Raw genomic sequence first — 15,090 nt, 5'->3', positions numbered from 1 at the left:
TCTGTGTCTGTACGAAATGTGCACCCCGTGACAGAGTCCCATCACCCCAGATTAAAGATCGTGGGTCCCACCATTAAGGAATTTTATTCCACATGTTACCTCCGCATTTTCAATAATTATTTATTAAATGAAATCCATAAATTATTATTATTATTATTTTTTGAATAAATCAATTATAACATCAATTATTTATGTCTTACGATTATCAACAACTACAATAATTAAATATTAATAATTAATATCAAATAATTATATTTAATCAATAATTATTATTAAAATAAGACGACACATACTATTAAAATAAAATAATATTTTACACGTTGATGGATTCGCATCTAATCAAGAAACCTTAACTTTATCTATCTTAGTTCCTCAAATTGAGGAAAGTATCGTTACTAAAATTTGATTTAGTTGGTGAAATTCTCAGGTTAAATTTTATTATTATATCATTCTTATTTATTTTAATATAAATTACTTATTTTTAATAATGCTATTAGCAATCATAAAATGACATTAATTAATATTTTAAATAATTTGTGATGTAATGATATATGTCATCAATTTATTTTTTTGAAAGTTGAGGAAAATATTCAATTTCGTAAATTTAAAATATAGTCGATTTTCGATTTTGCACCATCTTGAAAGTATAGGATAAAAATAGAAGATATGCACTTTGATGCGTAATGAAATCCAACAACATTACAAGGATTGAAGGAGTTTCTTTAGTTCTTAAGATTATGAGAAGACTGACCTGCAAAACGGAGATTTATATTTTGATGCTTAGATCAATAAATAATTTTGATGAAAAATAAAATGAGAAACTCAAAAAGAATGTGAGATTGGGATGAAATAAATTATAGAGTCGGAGGTGGAGTGCCTGAACAAGAAGAATTGTGCTGAATTCGTGTATATAGTGCAAAAAATGAGATAAAATCGAGCATCCATAGAGTTCAGTTAGCTTAGTTACTTTGTTGACTTACCTAGATTCCTATTTAAAGGAGCTAGTTTTGAGAGATTTTGGAATTAGTTGGAGGCAGTTAAGATAATTCGGAAATTATTGGGATGTCTATTTTTTATGGATAGTGCTTATCCGGATGTTAGAGTTATTCTGAAAAACATATGTTAGCAACAAAAGATTTTGTTGCACGTTGGTTCTATCAGGCGGATCGAGCTGACTACAACATTCCTACTGACGCCCTTTTATGGTGATGTAGCCTATGATGTTAACAAGTTATATTTCGATTTTAAGTTAACAAATTAATCAGTTGTAACATAGGCCTTGGGGTGGTCAGTACTTGTTGGGCCACGTTTCTGGGCTGGATTCTCGAATATCTCAGGTGATCACTCTCTTCATGGGCTCTTGGATTGTCATTGGGGATCCTGAGCCCTTTTGCTCTTTCTTGGACCATGTGCATCAAAATGAATTAATTAACCTACTAGTATATTTATGTATATTTTCTTAGGTAGCCGGCAAAATATGAAATCGATATTACATTTTATTAAGGATTAATTTTGTTAATTATATTATCTGATTAATGAATTTATTAAATATAATTTTTACTATACCTGATTTAATATTTGATTAAAAAGTTTTATGAGTTTGATTATTTATAAATTAGTGACAGATTAAATATCTCATTTGTATTAAAAATGTTTTAGTGAAATAATTAAATTATCTAAATAGTTAGATTCAATCATTACCAAAATTAATTTACTCAATTTCATTGGGTCTATTAACCAAATATTTTATCATATGATCTTAGTTAAATCTTTTAAAAATATTTGGGAATTATATTTGAAAAATATTATGGTTATTAAAAAAAAAACGTGCGATTTTTGTAGTAATTTAATTTAGGGATGTTACAGAGAACGGTAGTTAAAAAAATATGAGGGGTTTGATAAAATGAACTCTTGTGAACAAATTGATAAATTAAATATATACTTAAGAAATTTAGAAAGTTTAGTTATTCAAATGAAAATGGAACGGAGGTTGAATTTCAATATAAATAAAATATTAAAAAAATTAGTTAAAATATATGAATATTATATAATATTTTATTTATAATTCATGATACTTACAATTATATATATATTAGAATTTACTATAGGATGCGATGATAAAATAAAGGATTGAGCAGCTCTTTGTGTTAACCTAAGCGTTTTGAGATTTGAAGTAAGTATAGTTAATTAGATCTATATATATATATATATATATATCTACTTGTCTATATGTGATTTGATTGGAAATTGTTGCGTGTTTATTTGAAATATATGGTTGTTTGTGAAATGATAGCTACTGGTTGTGCTGATGGTTTGAGTATCAATGGTGATTAAATGTGAGATACCTCGATTTGTTGTTGAATAAAATGAACGATGGAGTTGTTGTAAATTATTGTGACACCGATTCTATTTGTTGATTGACTGGACTCAAATTATGAAGTTGTCAGCGTGCAGATGATACATTGAGATGAGTGTCGAATGGAGTTAAGTTAGGGAGTTGATATAACACGAATGATTTATTGAGATGAAAATGTGACTTACCTAACTTGGGACATATTCAATGGTTTACGATGATGGTGACGTGATGTGATTGGTGAGTAGCTGTGTGCTGTCATGATTATGTGATATATGATATAAAAAAATGAATATATATATACATATATATATATATATATTAATTTTATTATATAAAGAAGGGTTAATTATATTTAGACCTTCAAAAATACTAAATTATATTCTCTCACATAAGTTTCAAAATTATACTTACATTCCCTTCAAAAATTCATTGTTTACACCTAATCCCATTTTGTTAGCGTTTGAAAGAAAAATATTGACGTTAGCAAAATTTTTAATTTTACCGCTCATTTAATACTTTTATATAATAATTTTGTACTTATAACGGAAAAAATAGAATGATGTTAACATCACTCTATATATATATATTACAATTGTCCTGTTATAAATATAAAAATATATTTAAAAATATTAAATAAAGGGCAAAATAAAAAATTTATATAATTTTTTTGTTAATGTCGGTATTTTTAGTCAAACCCTAACGAAAAAAGATCAGGTATATATAGAAAATTTTTAAAGGGGATGTAAATATAATTTTAAATTTTTTAAAAAAAATATAATTTCATATTTTTAAAAGCGATCTAAGTGTAATTAACCGTATAAAGTAATATTTTTATTTAAGTAGCTCATCATTCTATAAGTTCAATCAGCTCGTATGAGTCTCGACCCGGTCTCCTTTTACGAGTCAGGCTCTGTAAAAATTAAGCCATATTTTTATATAAAAAATTTAGTTTAAAAAAGAAAGAAAGAAAGAAAGAATCGTTTTTTGTTTTTTTATGATGGGCCTAAAAAATGTAAGCCCAATGGGCCTAACAGAATCCAATTATTTGGGCCCATCTAAATCCCAATAATCGGCCCAAGATTGCGAATAACTCTAATGACCTTGATCAACTGCCGTTCACTTCTAGAAACAAAGCATCGAGACGGGGGGTAGATTCGTCATTTCAAGTGCCATGTAATTCTGCTGACCTCCTTTTTGTCTGGTCACCATTTCCTCCTCGTCCGCTCTCCGGCACCTTCAGCAACCCCCGAAAAGCGACACCGTCCCGTCGACCATGGCCAATCAAGGAGCGAAGAAACGCAAAGAGGAAAACGCCCGCCACATGAGGACCCTCCTCCGCCTCATCCTCGCCTCCAACGTAACTGCTGAAATCTCCTTCCGATTTGTCGCCGCTTTCTTGATTTCTGTCGCCTGATTGATTGAATTTGGTGACATTTTTGAGGCAGGCTATATATGTAGTGATAAGGATCGGAGTATTCTACTCGAGTTTCACGTGGAAGCATTGGGCGGGCTTGATTCTGACTTCGCTCGCCTACGTTATACCGTACCAGCAGCTCGCCGCCATGGCCAAGCCTTCTTATACTGACGATGGGGAGCTTCTAGACGGCGGCTTTGACATGAGTACCGGTGGGATTTGTGGGTATGTGATTTGTTTCTCAGATGGGAGTATCTAATTTCTGTTTTGGGTGGTTTAATGGTGAGTCTATGAGAAATCATGACATAATCAGTGCTGAATTTGGATATAGCGAAGATGTTATTTTTGTAAATTTGCTATAGATTGCATCGTCCTCAAGTCGTTGTAAAATTGCAACATCTATTTTTTTCTTCAAAACAATGTAAAATTGGAAGATTGCTTCTTCACTTGTGTATCCTTAGCTTCTGCAGCACTGATGACCATGTTTTGGATGGTTATTCCCAAGTTTTGCTGTAAAATGAAGATTTCTCTTAGGTTTATTGTCTTTATTAAGGGAGGTATATACTCCATACTGTATGAAGATATATGTAATAATGTTGCCTTTGTGCACAGAGGAAACAGTTCTTTCTTGGAAGTAACCACTTTCTTGCTTTCTACCTCATTTTGTTGCAGATATTTGCATGATGTGATATACATTACATGTTTCGTCCAACTCAGCTCCATCATTTCTGACAAATTTTGGTACATATACTTGGTGGTAAGTTTCTTATCTGCCTCCTCTAAAAGGTTAGAAAGGAAAGAAAAGGGTTCTGATATGCAATTAATATCATCTAGCATGTATGTTTAACTTGGAGCAATAATTTTGGGTACCGGTGGTTTTAGGTTTTCATATAGAACATTTTAGCTTTTCTCCCACCCGTTATTAGAGTCTTGAGCAGTATATATCTTTTGAAGCAATTACTTAAGGAGGGGTTGCTTTCATCGTGAACCTTTTCTCAACAAAACTAAAGTTTGATACATAGTTCATCTGGAAGCAAGCAGTTCAGGATTTTGACAGTATATTAGTAGGCTAATCAGGAATTCCTAAGTAACGCAGGGACTTCCAGAAATCTGCAGCATATCGTCAGACACAATAGTGAAATAGGTAGGTGAGGAAAATGTGCCTAACCAAGATGATATACTTGAGAGCATTTGAAGGAAAGTCAACTGCTGTAAAGATGTATTAGAGGACTTCATTGTCTCTGGGCTCATCCAAAGTGAATCAAGGGAATGGGTAACTTTTACACTTCTTATTGGGACTAAATAACAGCAAAGACATTGGTAGTTGAATTGAGGTTCACATATCTCTAATAGTTCTTAAGTAATTGTGGTTTAGTATTGGCAAAATGATTTGCTAATTTGAAGTCTGATTCTGAATACTTCTGGACGATGAATGCAAATCCAGAGGAGAAATGTTGGTCAGCAATCCTGACCTAGGCCCTAAACCCAGTGAATGTCACTGTTTATCGTGACCTACAGTTCCAGATTGGATAGTTTACGGTGGGCACAGTGGCCATATGCAGCTGCCACCTTGTTGAGTTGGACTATGTTTCAATTTGTATAATCAACCCAATAGTAAGGTGACTTGGTTACTGGACCTGACATGATGGGTGAGAAGAAAGCATCACTAGAAGCTAATCAGCTCTTCAAGGGTACCATTTGCTTCTTGCTCTATACTTCTTCCTTCATGGGAGATCATGCTTAGTGAGCGACGTGATAACTTTTACAGTTGAAACCCTGTCCCTGATTAGTGCTTCTATTGATGTTGTTGACACTGAAAAGTTTCAAAGTTGGAATCACAAGACAAGATGAACCATCTCTGGCTATGATGAAAGTAGAAGTCATGACATTTTGTCGTCATTTGTTGTCATTTGAAGCTAGTACAGGGTACAAGCAAATTGTGAGAAGTTAGAACTTATATAGTGACTGTCCCTTTAGTTTGAAAATCTTATTGAATCAGGTGAAAGCATTTGTCATTAACAATTGCACCAACTTGAGCTTATACTTCACATTAGTGTCCTGCTACAAACTACTTAATCAACTAAAAGCTCTAATCTTTCGATCTTAAGTGATCTTAAGCTTTGGTATGCCCACCTAAGTTACATATGGAAAGTTATGTTGACTTCTGAGTCACAGATTACTGTAAGATAACTGCAAAATAATCATGTGAAATCCATCCAGTGATGTATTAAGACAAGGACGTCACTGTGGTATTATTTGCTACTGTTTCTATGAAGTCAAATTAACTTGGTTGGATCATACAATTCCCAGATTCCAGGGTTTGCAGCATATCAACTCTTTGGCCTTGTCAAAGGATTTTTGTCACATGGTTCAGAGGTATGTATTTAATGTCTTATGCGATTCCACTTTCTGCGTCTCCCCAGGTAGTACATAAAGCCTGTACTAACCATAGCGTGATGGGCAATTCTGATTCCATTTGAATATGGTGCAGGGGGTAGAGGAAGATGAAAAGACAAGAAAGAAGAGAGAAAAGATGGAGAAGAGGGCTTCAAGAGCCAAATTTGTGAAGACTAGGACCCGATAATGACATTCCTCTTGAATATTCAGTCAGGAAACGTTAAGAGTTAGAGGATACCTTAAGTTATGGAGTGCTAATTCTCCATGCAACAATGTTAAGTTGTGGTACGGTCTGGATTGCTTTATACATGTATTTCACTAGCAGATTCTGTTGTATCAGTGATTTAGAAATACTGTTTCAGTTTCTTATCTCTAATTGTTTCTCCCCTTCTTAAATCCATAAATGCAAATGCTTCACGTATTGCTTCAACTTGAGAAATATTGGTGGTAGGAGGAAAGAACAAACAAAAAGAACATTCTAACCAAAACCACACTTTCCAATGAAATCATAAGGGCACATGCCAAATAGGTTGAACCTGACCCTACCATATTTTCATTAAAAGAATCAGAGTTGCAGCCTGGGAAAAGTCGTTCATCTTGGTAGTATTTTTACATTAGGGTTATATAGGTTAGCGACTTGCTCATTGCTCTGCAACTGCTGTCAAGAGATTAACCTCATGTTCTAAAGTCCATGTAGCTTCGTGCTTGTGGTTTATTATGAAACTATATACTTGAAAGTATCCGCTGAATGTTATCACTGATACAGTAGCTCTGCAAAATTACACACAAAACTCCATCAGAAATTCAAACTCCTTTGCAATGGCTGTGAACTACCTGCTCCTGTTTTAAGACACAATGAATCTAAATCGGTGTCAACTCACCTCAAAGCCACAGGGTCAGACATTGATGTACCACTGGCTTTCTCTGTCTTCCTTACTACAGCATTACTGTAAGACAAAACCGAGAAAGAGTCATAAAGTGCTTAAAGGAGGAGGATAATCTTAAAAACTTAGTAACTCATTCTCTATTAATGTTGGCAGCTTGGATTGATGTTCATCATCTACCGCTGGCTTTTATCAAGGATTTCCTAAATCGAAGTACCCATACCAATCTAAGACAGGATAATTGTGCACATCATTCAAATCCTCTGTTAAGTCTTACAAATTCAGTATTCCCAGAAACATGCCATTCATAGGAGTGACTCCCCCACAAATTTTATAAATCAAATGGAAGCGCCTAACAGCCATCACAATCCAAATTTCAGTGGACAGTAAACATTCAGCAAGACGACCGCGTCTCAAAAATCTCAACTGCCAAACCTATGGCCAAAACCAAGAAAAAAGATGAAACAACAAAACGCAGGAGTATAGGCTTTATATCTCATTATTTTTTCAATCTTTTCATCAATTTTCAATATAGAATCATGGATTCTTCTACAAATATTCTCAAAATTGTCACTTACATCTAATACTATGCACAATTTTACATTTCATGCTGTTGTAGTCAGTATGCCCAAAGCAAGCAATTGAATAATAAATGTCGGTTTCATAAATAAATAACCTTTTGACTCCAGCTGCAAAAGCCTTATGAAATACAAGATGTTGAGCGGGATCCAACGCATCGCTAACAGAACCAGGCATTATTGATCCAAGGAAACTATTTGATTTTTTTGTCCTGGATATAAAGGAAAAGCAGAGTGGGTAATTTGGACGACACCACCAGCTCCCAAGCATGTTAGTGTAGCCAAGTTATGCATTTCAATGACAATATGACAGCCAAAACTAATGATTATCAACTGGATGAGAATGTGTTTTTGATAATAGTAGAAGAATTGAAGGGATAGGCTTTACCTCTCATTCAGATCAAAACCCAGGGAAAAAATATGGACAGAACCTGAAGAGCTTGTGGCAAGAAGAATATCTGGAAGATCAGCTGATGGCCCAAATGATAAAGAAAAGATTGTGGACGGATATGTGCCCCTACGGAAACTGTATGACTGACAAACACAAGACAATTAAGCTCTCATACAAGCAACATGAGAAAATGATGTCAAATATTCGTGAAACCATGCATTGAAGTGTATTTGAAGGTAGAGATGGTTCACAAAAGTACTCTATTTCAAAGAGCAGTTCACATGTCTAACACTGTACCCTAATGTCTTGTATATATCCCAAATGGATATGATGTAGCATCCGTATCTTAAGAACATCCAAGTTATTTTAGTTATTACCAGATAACATGCTATAAGAATTAGATCAAGAACAGACTGAAATGGAAAATAACATAGAACGGGAGAACTAGGTACAATAACGTGGAATGATTCAACTTTCATTATCAGTCAGAAGAAAACTATAAGTGTGAATCAAGATCATTTAACAGAAGCTTACCTCTTTTGACAGCTCATATCAACTGCATGAGCCACAAAAATCTCTATAACATACTAACCTTTGGTTATGTATGAGATTACATTTCAACTTCAGTAACCAAGATAATAGATACTAAATGCCTAAGTAGTGGCAGACCTAGGATATCACAAGACGGGGTTCCCAGTTGTGCTTGATTTATTTATAAGTGAGCATGCATATTCTTATCAAGGCCTGAAGGCCAGGGCTCTCACACAATTAAGTTGTATCAAACAAATCTCATTAAATTAAACTATGAATTCTTGAATGTATAACAGTCTTTTAGTTTAATCAAAAAACTAAGACAATCTTCAGTCTAGTTCTAGTCTGGAGAGCTCAATATACATTGATTGTGTTCAAACTCTTTTTCCTGAATGAAGCCCTTGACAGTACGTGTATAGGCACCCTCATCTGAATTAACTCTAATGCAAAATCAATATATAATCTTTCAACCTCATAATGATGTTATTAAAACAAATTAAAAATCTCAGGACTTCCATACAAACTTTTGGACCCTAAATATGATAAAGGAAGACAAGACAGTTTGTTGTGTAGCTACTGGTATCCCATGACTGCTATTTTTGATGTCATGAAGATATTATATTATGTTTGCTGCATAAATTACAAGTAGGGGGTTCCCTGGCACTGGCGGGTCGGCCCCTGTTGACCTTGTTTTGGGGCTGCACCTGAACCTAGGAGTATGAATCCCAATGTGCAACATCCAAATCCTGACCCCTCCACAAGTCGGGGAATAGACCAATTCTGACAACTGAACATCTCAGGAGATGCAAAACTATTCTGCCTTGTCATGAAAGCAATAATTAGAACATTTAAATAGCTACAAGGTTTTCTTACAGAATCTGATATCAGTGACAAGTATAAGCACCTCAATCATCACAGCAATGTAAAAATAGAACATAATATTAATATATACTAATAAAATGACTCAGAAGTCAGAATTGCATAATTGCTTCATTCTTTCAAGGATAGGAGAAAAAGGAAAAGGTAAGCAATCATATTTCGACATAATCTTAAACGAGCTTTTGCTGTTTCACCTTAGTTGCTTCTGAAATTAGATGAACTCTAATTATGGTCCCCTGTTCAGATGCTGTTGCTATGTACATCCCATTTGAAGAAAAGGCCATGGCAGCCAATGGCGAGCGATGGGCATGTATCTGCATTTTACATTAATTAGATTGGAGGATTGAAGGATAGTAAGGAATTCCTGAACATACTATAATACCCATAAAAACCTAATCTTATTCAATTGTACTTCATGTTTATTACGACCCCAGAACAAACTATTGCAAGGGACAATCAAGTCAAAACTTTTCTCCATATCATACACAGAAAATTGAACACAGGAAAAAACAGGTGCATATCTTCGCTCAGTACCTGCCCGTCATTCTAACAAGGCAACACATTATCTTAGAAAGCAATCAACTTTGCGCTGATATCCATAGCTAGCAAAGGTCTAGCCCTACCTTTCACAGATGCTGAGGGCGTCAAACCCAAAAGGGAATCCATTAGGCAGTGGTTCAAATTTAAGTAAATTCGAGTTTTCATTAACATGCTGATGGTAAAGAAAAAGACCAGACTAGTACTAAGCCAACTGAAGGTAAAACTTATTGGGAAAAAATTGATAATCTTCAAAGAACTCTCAAATATGATGATGGTAATGTCAAACTGACATACAGTTGATCACATGTCACATGATATGCTGTCAAGACTCAGTTATGCAACTAAGAATTCAAAACACAACCTCACAGTGGGACTGCAGATCTATAACATTGTAGACCAATACAGACCCTTCCATTGTACTAGCTGGAAGAGCCAAGTAGGGATTATCTGTACTTGCTGAAAACGCGCAAAGTCCTGCATGAAAAAAAGGAAAGAAAAAACAAAAAGGATTTAAGGGCCTGAATTCCAGGGTTTGGGAAACATAATGTCTAAAGAAACTATTTCACTTTGTCAACTGCAATGGTATGTCCTGGAGACTTCACCCACTGGTAATATAATAGGATTAGTTCATCTCATGCAATCTATGGAAAATGAAAAAATTATAACAGATTGCAACTTACTCAGAACCCGAAACTAGATTATTCAAACTGACCTTTTAGATTTGGCACTGTATCAATGACGCGCTTTATTTCCAGACTGTTAACATCATAAATATATGTTTGCTCTTGCAATACAACTATCAATCTGCACATACAAAGTAATTCCACGGAACTAAGAAACTTGAAATAATTTCTGAATAAAAAAAAGATGCACATTTTGCTGATAAAACCTTAAAGATGACTACAGTTGTCAGTATTTATACCAGAGTGAGATTTAGAAGAACAGCACGTGGTTAGAAAGATAATTGAACAAAGTAACAGCAAACATTCAGATAAGACAAAATTTCTAAGCCATAAAACATGTATTTCACCATGAGAAGGTCTCTGATATGCAATAACCAAGCAACAAAAGCTAAGTTTACCTAAGAATGAGCTAAATTAGACGTGAATGACATCCATCATAACAAAATCTGATATTTCTTTGATCCTATTTAATTTATGTCTTGCACCAATTCTAGTTCTAGTCAGAGCTAAAAGTTAGCAGAGGGATTCTAACAAGAAAAAAGAAGTTATTATATTCCATGTGGGCCCCACTCCCAGTTACTATAGAAATGCATAAATCTGCAAAAGATAAGAAATTCCTCATATGCATTGATGTTTGTGTCTGAACCTGGTGGTTTCTGTGATGACAGCATCATATTTCTGTTCAATGCTAATTGCATCTATTAGATAACAGTCAAACCAACTTTTTCCTGGTTGCCACTAGGTGCAATATTCGTCGATATAAATCTGAGAAAACCATGTTGGTGAACAATATTACAGTGAAATATAATAAATAAATAATTAGTCAAAAGTACAGTCTGTAAGTTGGTATCATCACCTTAGGACCTCAAGAACTACTTCTTTGAAGCACATTCAACACATCTCTAATGGAATACCAAGTAATCATAACTCATTCAACCGCACATTGGATTTAATTTGATAGATTCTCATACCAAGAATCAGAGAGGAGGTAAATATGTGAACAATCTACCTTTCCCTACTTACACGAACACCAACGATGGAAGTCAAGAAGTTGAGTTCTCGCAGAGCAGTTCCTTTAATGGTATTGAACAAACATAACCTCCTTGGTGATAAAGATGGCTGGTGGAAGCCAATGACAAATAATCAATCAGAAAATAAGTTGCATTAAAAAGTAGAAATGGCCAAAAGTACAAACAATAAAAGAAAACCTGTTCACCAGCCCCAACTATGGCAAGAAGACTCGTTCTGTATAGCATTTCAATAATAATGAATGCCCCAATAACTGGCACACGAAATCAAAGTCTCGATTAGTTAAAGCTCAATGATTAGTGGAAATTGTACGATATATTTTTGCTGTTGATATCCCTATATTCTTGTGACATGATGCCTGTTCTTGGGTTTATTTGTGACATTTTTTAGGTGCTTTCATGTAAAGAGAGCAAGTTGCAAGAAAACATCTCAAGTGCGAGAAAAGTCCAAAAATGCAGCAAAAAGCGTATCAAGAAAACCCGCGCATTATTAGAAAGTCAGCAAACAGAAGATCAAAGTCAGTTTAACCCGTGACTCAGGAATCCGTCTAACAGAGAGCTGAATCTAGTTTTACCCCTGGGCCCTGACCCATGGGTTATCAGACATGCGTCAATTGAGGAGTCCCCAACATAATTGTTGAGTCAAAATATTATGTGGAGCAGCTTATTTCCTTGTAATTATGTTGAGAAGTATGGTAGGAAGAGGATAAGGAAGGAAAGAAAGAGAATTAGACTAAACTTAGGACTCTCTTCCTCTCTTACCACATCTAGGGAACTAATACAAATAGGAGGAAGAGAAGAAGGTCGAGGACGTTCTTTTTCCTGGAGAAAAAGGGAGAAAATTCTGAAATTCACATGAAAGCACGAAGAGAAGACGAGGTGACGAGTGGGAGAAGTTGATCCGACACCAAAGTGAAAACCATTTCACGCCCGATTTTCTATTCCATGAGTTTTTCTAAATTTTTCTTCTCTGTGTTAGATCTAGTTAGCATGAACTAATTTACTTTTTGCTAGGGTTTTTGGAAAACCTAATTGAGACAATGTTTTAAGTATTTTATCGAATTAATCTACAACTTTGTTTTTGTATATCCATGCGTTACTATTCTTGTTTTTATAATTTGAGATCATGATCAACTGTTAGATTTAATTAATTATATTGATGAACTGAGAGGGAATTCGACATAGTGGACAAGGTAATTCATGGTGTGAATTGAATGACATGTAGACATAGGTAAACGTAATTCATTTGATTACATAGGTTTTTCATTGATCTTAATGCATTATTGTTACGAGTTTTAGATTAGAGGAATCCACTAATTCCTTGATGATAATAGGTCTAATATAGCTCGAGAGAGTATATTGAATTAACTTGGGAAAAACCTCAGTGTATGAAAACATTATCTGCTAGATTAATTTGTGCATTCTGCATTCATTAGATCAATTAGGTGGACCAATAGCCTTAGCATCTTTCTCACTCTTAAATCTTCTCCAACACGTTAGTTTGATTTATTTTCATTAGTAGTTATTTTTCGTAGTAGCAGTCTATCACTTGTTTCACAATCGTCTAGATAATTGTAGATTAGTTAAAATTTTGGTAGTTATTTCATTTAAATCCTCATGGGAATGATATTTATTATACTACTCGATAGCTAGTGCACTTTGCTAGTGACACATATGCATATTTCAGCAATCACTCAATATATACAAAATCACTAATAAATATCAATAATGAGTATGGCTATTCTTTCATGCAATTGAAGCAAAAAAGTATTCACAGTCATCTTTATGCTTCTAGATTCACTTGATCGATTTATGTTTTCATTTTCTTCATAAATATGAATGATAGCCACCTTCAGTAATACTATGTACTTACCCAAAGATCATAAAACATTTATTCACAACTGGAAACCAATCTACGCAGTTTCCATTGCCAAAGTACAAACGAGACATGACAGCAGGTCATGTAGATTGCTGCCGATGCATGTTGAGCCAAAGAAGAGTAAAAAGTTCACAGAAAGTTCATGGCCTATCTGCATATCCGGATAATGGGAGTTCAAAAGAGAAGTACTTAAGTGTCACCCCCCAGCTCCTTGATCCTTGTACTATTATCGATTCTTATATGCGATTGGATAGCAGAATCAATGATAGGTAGGATGAAAAGGTGGAATAACTTCAGAGTTCACGTAGATTAAAAAGCACATCAAAGGTAAGCCAATTCAATCAGTACTTAAGTATTTACAGTCTCAACAGCTTTTTCATACCAAGGGATCACAAAGACAGACAAGAAATTCTCTGAGCACATTTTTTGAGTCACTCTTCTTGCTTTATCATGAGACCAAAAAGTGATCATATATAGACTCCACAAACATGAGTACTGATACAACATAAATTACAACTTTTTTCCACAATTCAACTAGGCAATTCAAACAGCAAAACACTTCACAAAAATACTCACGGGCAACGCAAAATTAAAACTTTCACATAAACTTTAAGACACAACCACAGACACAATATAGCACCTCGTTCATGAAGGAGCTTCCCCGTCTCACAGTCAAAAATTTTGAAGCCATCTCTCGTTCCAATTACAAAGCAGCTGAAACAAACCCCAAAACAATTAAAATTTAAAAAGCAATACATGAAACTGAAACCGCTTTACCCATCACGAATCATGATTTTTTGGAGGAAAATACCTATTATCTTGATTGAAGGAAGCGCAGAGTATGGGATGAGACGAGGATTGATTGGCCATATTGCAGACGCGGAAATTCTCAATGTTCTTCAGCGAACATCGTCGATTCCTTCGGTCGTTGCAGCATTAGATGCGTTTCAACTTAGCGTGGAATTCTGGTTTTGTTGAGAGTAAAGTGTCGGGTACGACAATTTGTGGTGTAAATGGCTAAATAGTAATTACTGCTCCTCTTTATCCAATTTTTTATTATTAAAAAATTCAAAAGTCTATATATCAAGGATAATTACATTTTCCTCCCCTAATATTTGATATAATTGTACAAACCTCCACTATAATTTAAAAAATTACATTTAATATTCTTGATTTTTGTTTCTATCTAACAAATAGATCATTTCATTAGTTAAAATCCACCAAAATTTGTCATATTAGCGAAATATTAAATAAAAATCCAGTCAGAAAAAGTAATTTATTTGATCTACAATAAATCAGTAATAAATCATTTAAAAATAAATATAATTTTTTTATTTATTTTTTTCTTAATATTATAAATTTGGTGTATTTTATTAACGGAGAATTTATTTATTAGTCATAAACAAAATTCAGAGATATTATATATAATTTTTTAACTCACATAATATTTATATATAATTAATTCAAAACTCATGGGAGGGCGGTATAAATATCCCTATTAATTAACACTATAAAAATACATTTGAGGTC

At 34.1% G+C, this 15,090-nt stretch overlaps 2 protein-coding genes across 2 annotated transcripts; one reads left to right on the top strand and one right to left on the bottom strand.

Annotated features, from left to right (window-relative positions):
* The first annotated feature begins 3,505 nt into the window (after positions 1 to 3,505).
* Positions 3,506 to 6,543, top strand: LOC105162887 (uncharacterized). The gene is made up of 5 exons (XM_011081047.3): positions 3,506 to 3,713; positions 3,802 to 3,995; positions 4,443 to 4,527; positions 6,081 to 6,146; positions 6,262 to 6,543. Exons 1-5 carry the CDS (start codon positions 3,630 to 3,632, stop codon positions 6,352 to 6,354), a joined length of 522 nt encoding a protein of 173 aa, XP_011079349.1. The 5' UTR covers positions 3,506 to 3,629; the 3' UTR covers positions 6,355 to 6,543.
* Positions 6,544 to 6,693: 150 nt separating this feature from the next.
* On the bottom strand, positions 6,694 to 14,572 carry ATG18B (autophagy 18 B-like protein). The gene is made up of 11 exons (XM_088880510.1): positions 14,372 to 14,572; positions 14,201 to 14,274; positions 11,862 to 11,935; positions 11,663 to 11,772; positions 10,683 to 10,774; positions 10,332 to 10,444; positions 9,625 to 9,744; positions 8,018 to 8,163; positions 7,728 to 7,841; positions 7,049 to 7,114; positions 6,694 to 6,938 (listed from the first exon to the last, which is right to left on the bottom strand). The coding sequence occupies exons 1-11, from the start codon at positions 14,428 to 14,430 to the stop codon at positions 6,809 to 6,811; spliced, it is 1,098 nt and encodes a 365-aa protein (XP_088736636.1). The 5' UTR covers positions 14,431 to 14,572; the 3' UTR covers positions 6,694 to 6,808.
* Between the last annotated feature and the right edge of the window lie 518 nt (positions 14,573 to 15,090).

Source organism: Sesamum indicum, linkage group LG5 (assembly GCF_026168435.1).
Source record: "Sesamum indicum cultivar Baizhima isolate 11 linkage group LG5, ASM2616843v1, whole genome shotgun sequence".
Classification (NCBI taxonomy): Eukaryota; Viridiplantae; Streptophyta; class Magnoliopsida; order Lamiales; family Pedaliaceae; genus Sesamum; species Sesamum indicum.
The sequence above is the reverse complement of the archived record's forward strand: the minus strand, read 5'-3'. Positions and strand labels throughout refer to the sequence as shown.

Excerpts from the sequence above, each read along its gene's own strand:
- LOC105162887 (XM_011081047.3), top strand. The coding sequence starts at position 3,630 with ATGGCCAATCAAGGAGCGAAGAAACGCAAAGAGGAAAACGCCCGCCAC. Across the intron at positions 3,996-4,442 it reads AGTACCGGTGGGATTTGTGG|ATATTTGCATGATGTGATAT; the intron begins GTATGTGATTTG and ends ATTTTGTTGCAG. Across the intron at positions 6,147-6,261 it reads TTTTGTCACATGGTTCAGAG|GGGGTAGAGGAAGATGAAAA; the intron begins GTATGTATTTAA and ends AATATGGTGCAG.
- ATG18B (XM_088880510.1), bottom strand. The coding sequence starts at position 14,430 with ATGGCCAATCAATCCTCGTCTCATCCCATACTCTGCGCTTCCTTCAAT. Across the intron at positions 10,775-11,662 it reads GTTCGTGTAAGTAGGGAAAG|ATTGATAGTTGTATTGCAAG; the intron begins GTAGATTGTTCA and ends TTGTATGTGCAG. Across the intron at positions 8,164-9,624 it reads TAATTTCAGAAGCAACTAAG|TCATACAGTTTCCGTAGGGG; the intron begins GTGAAACAGCAA and ends TGTGTTTGTCAG.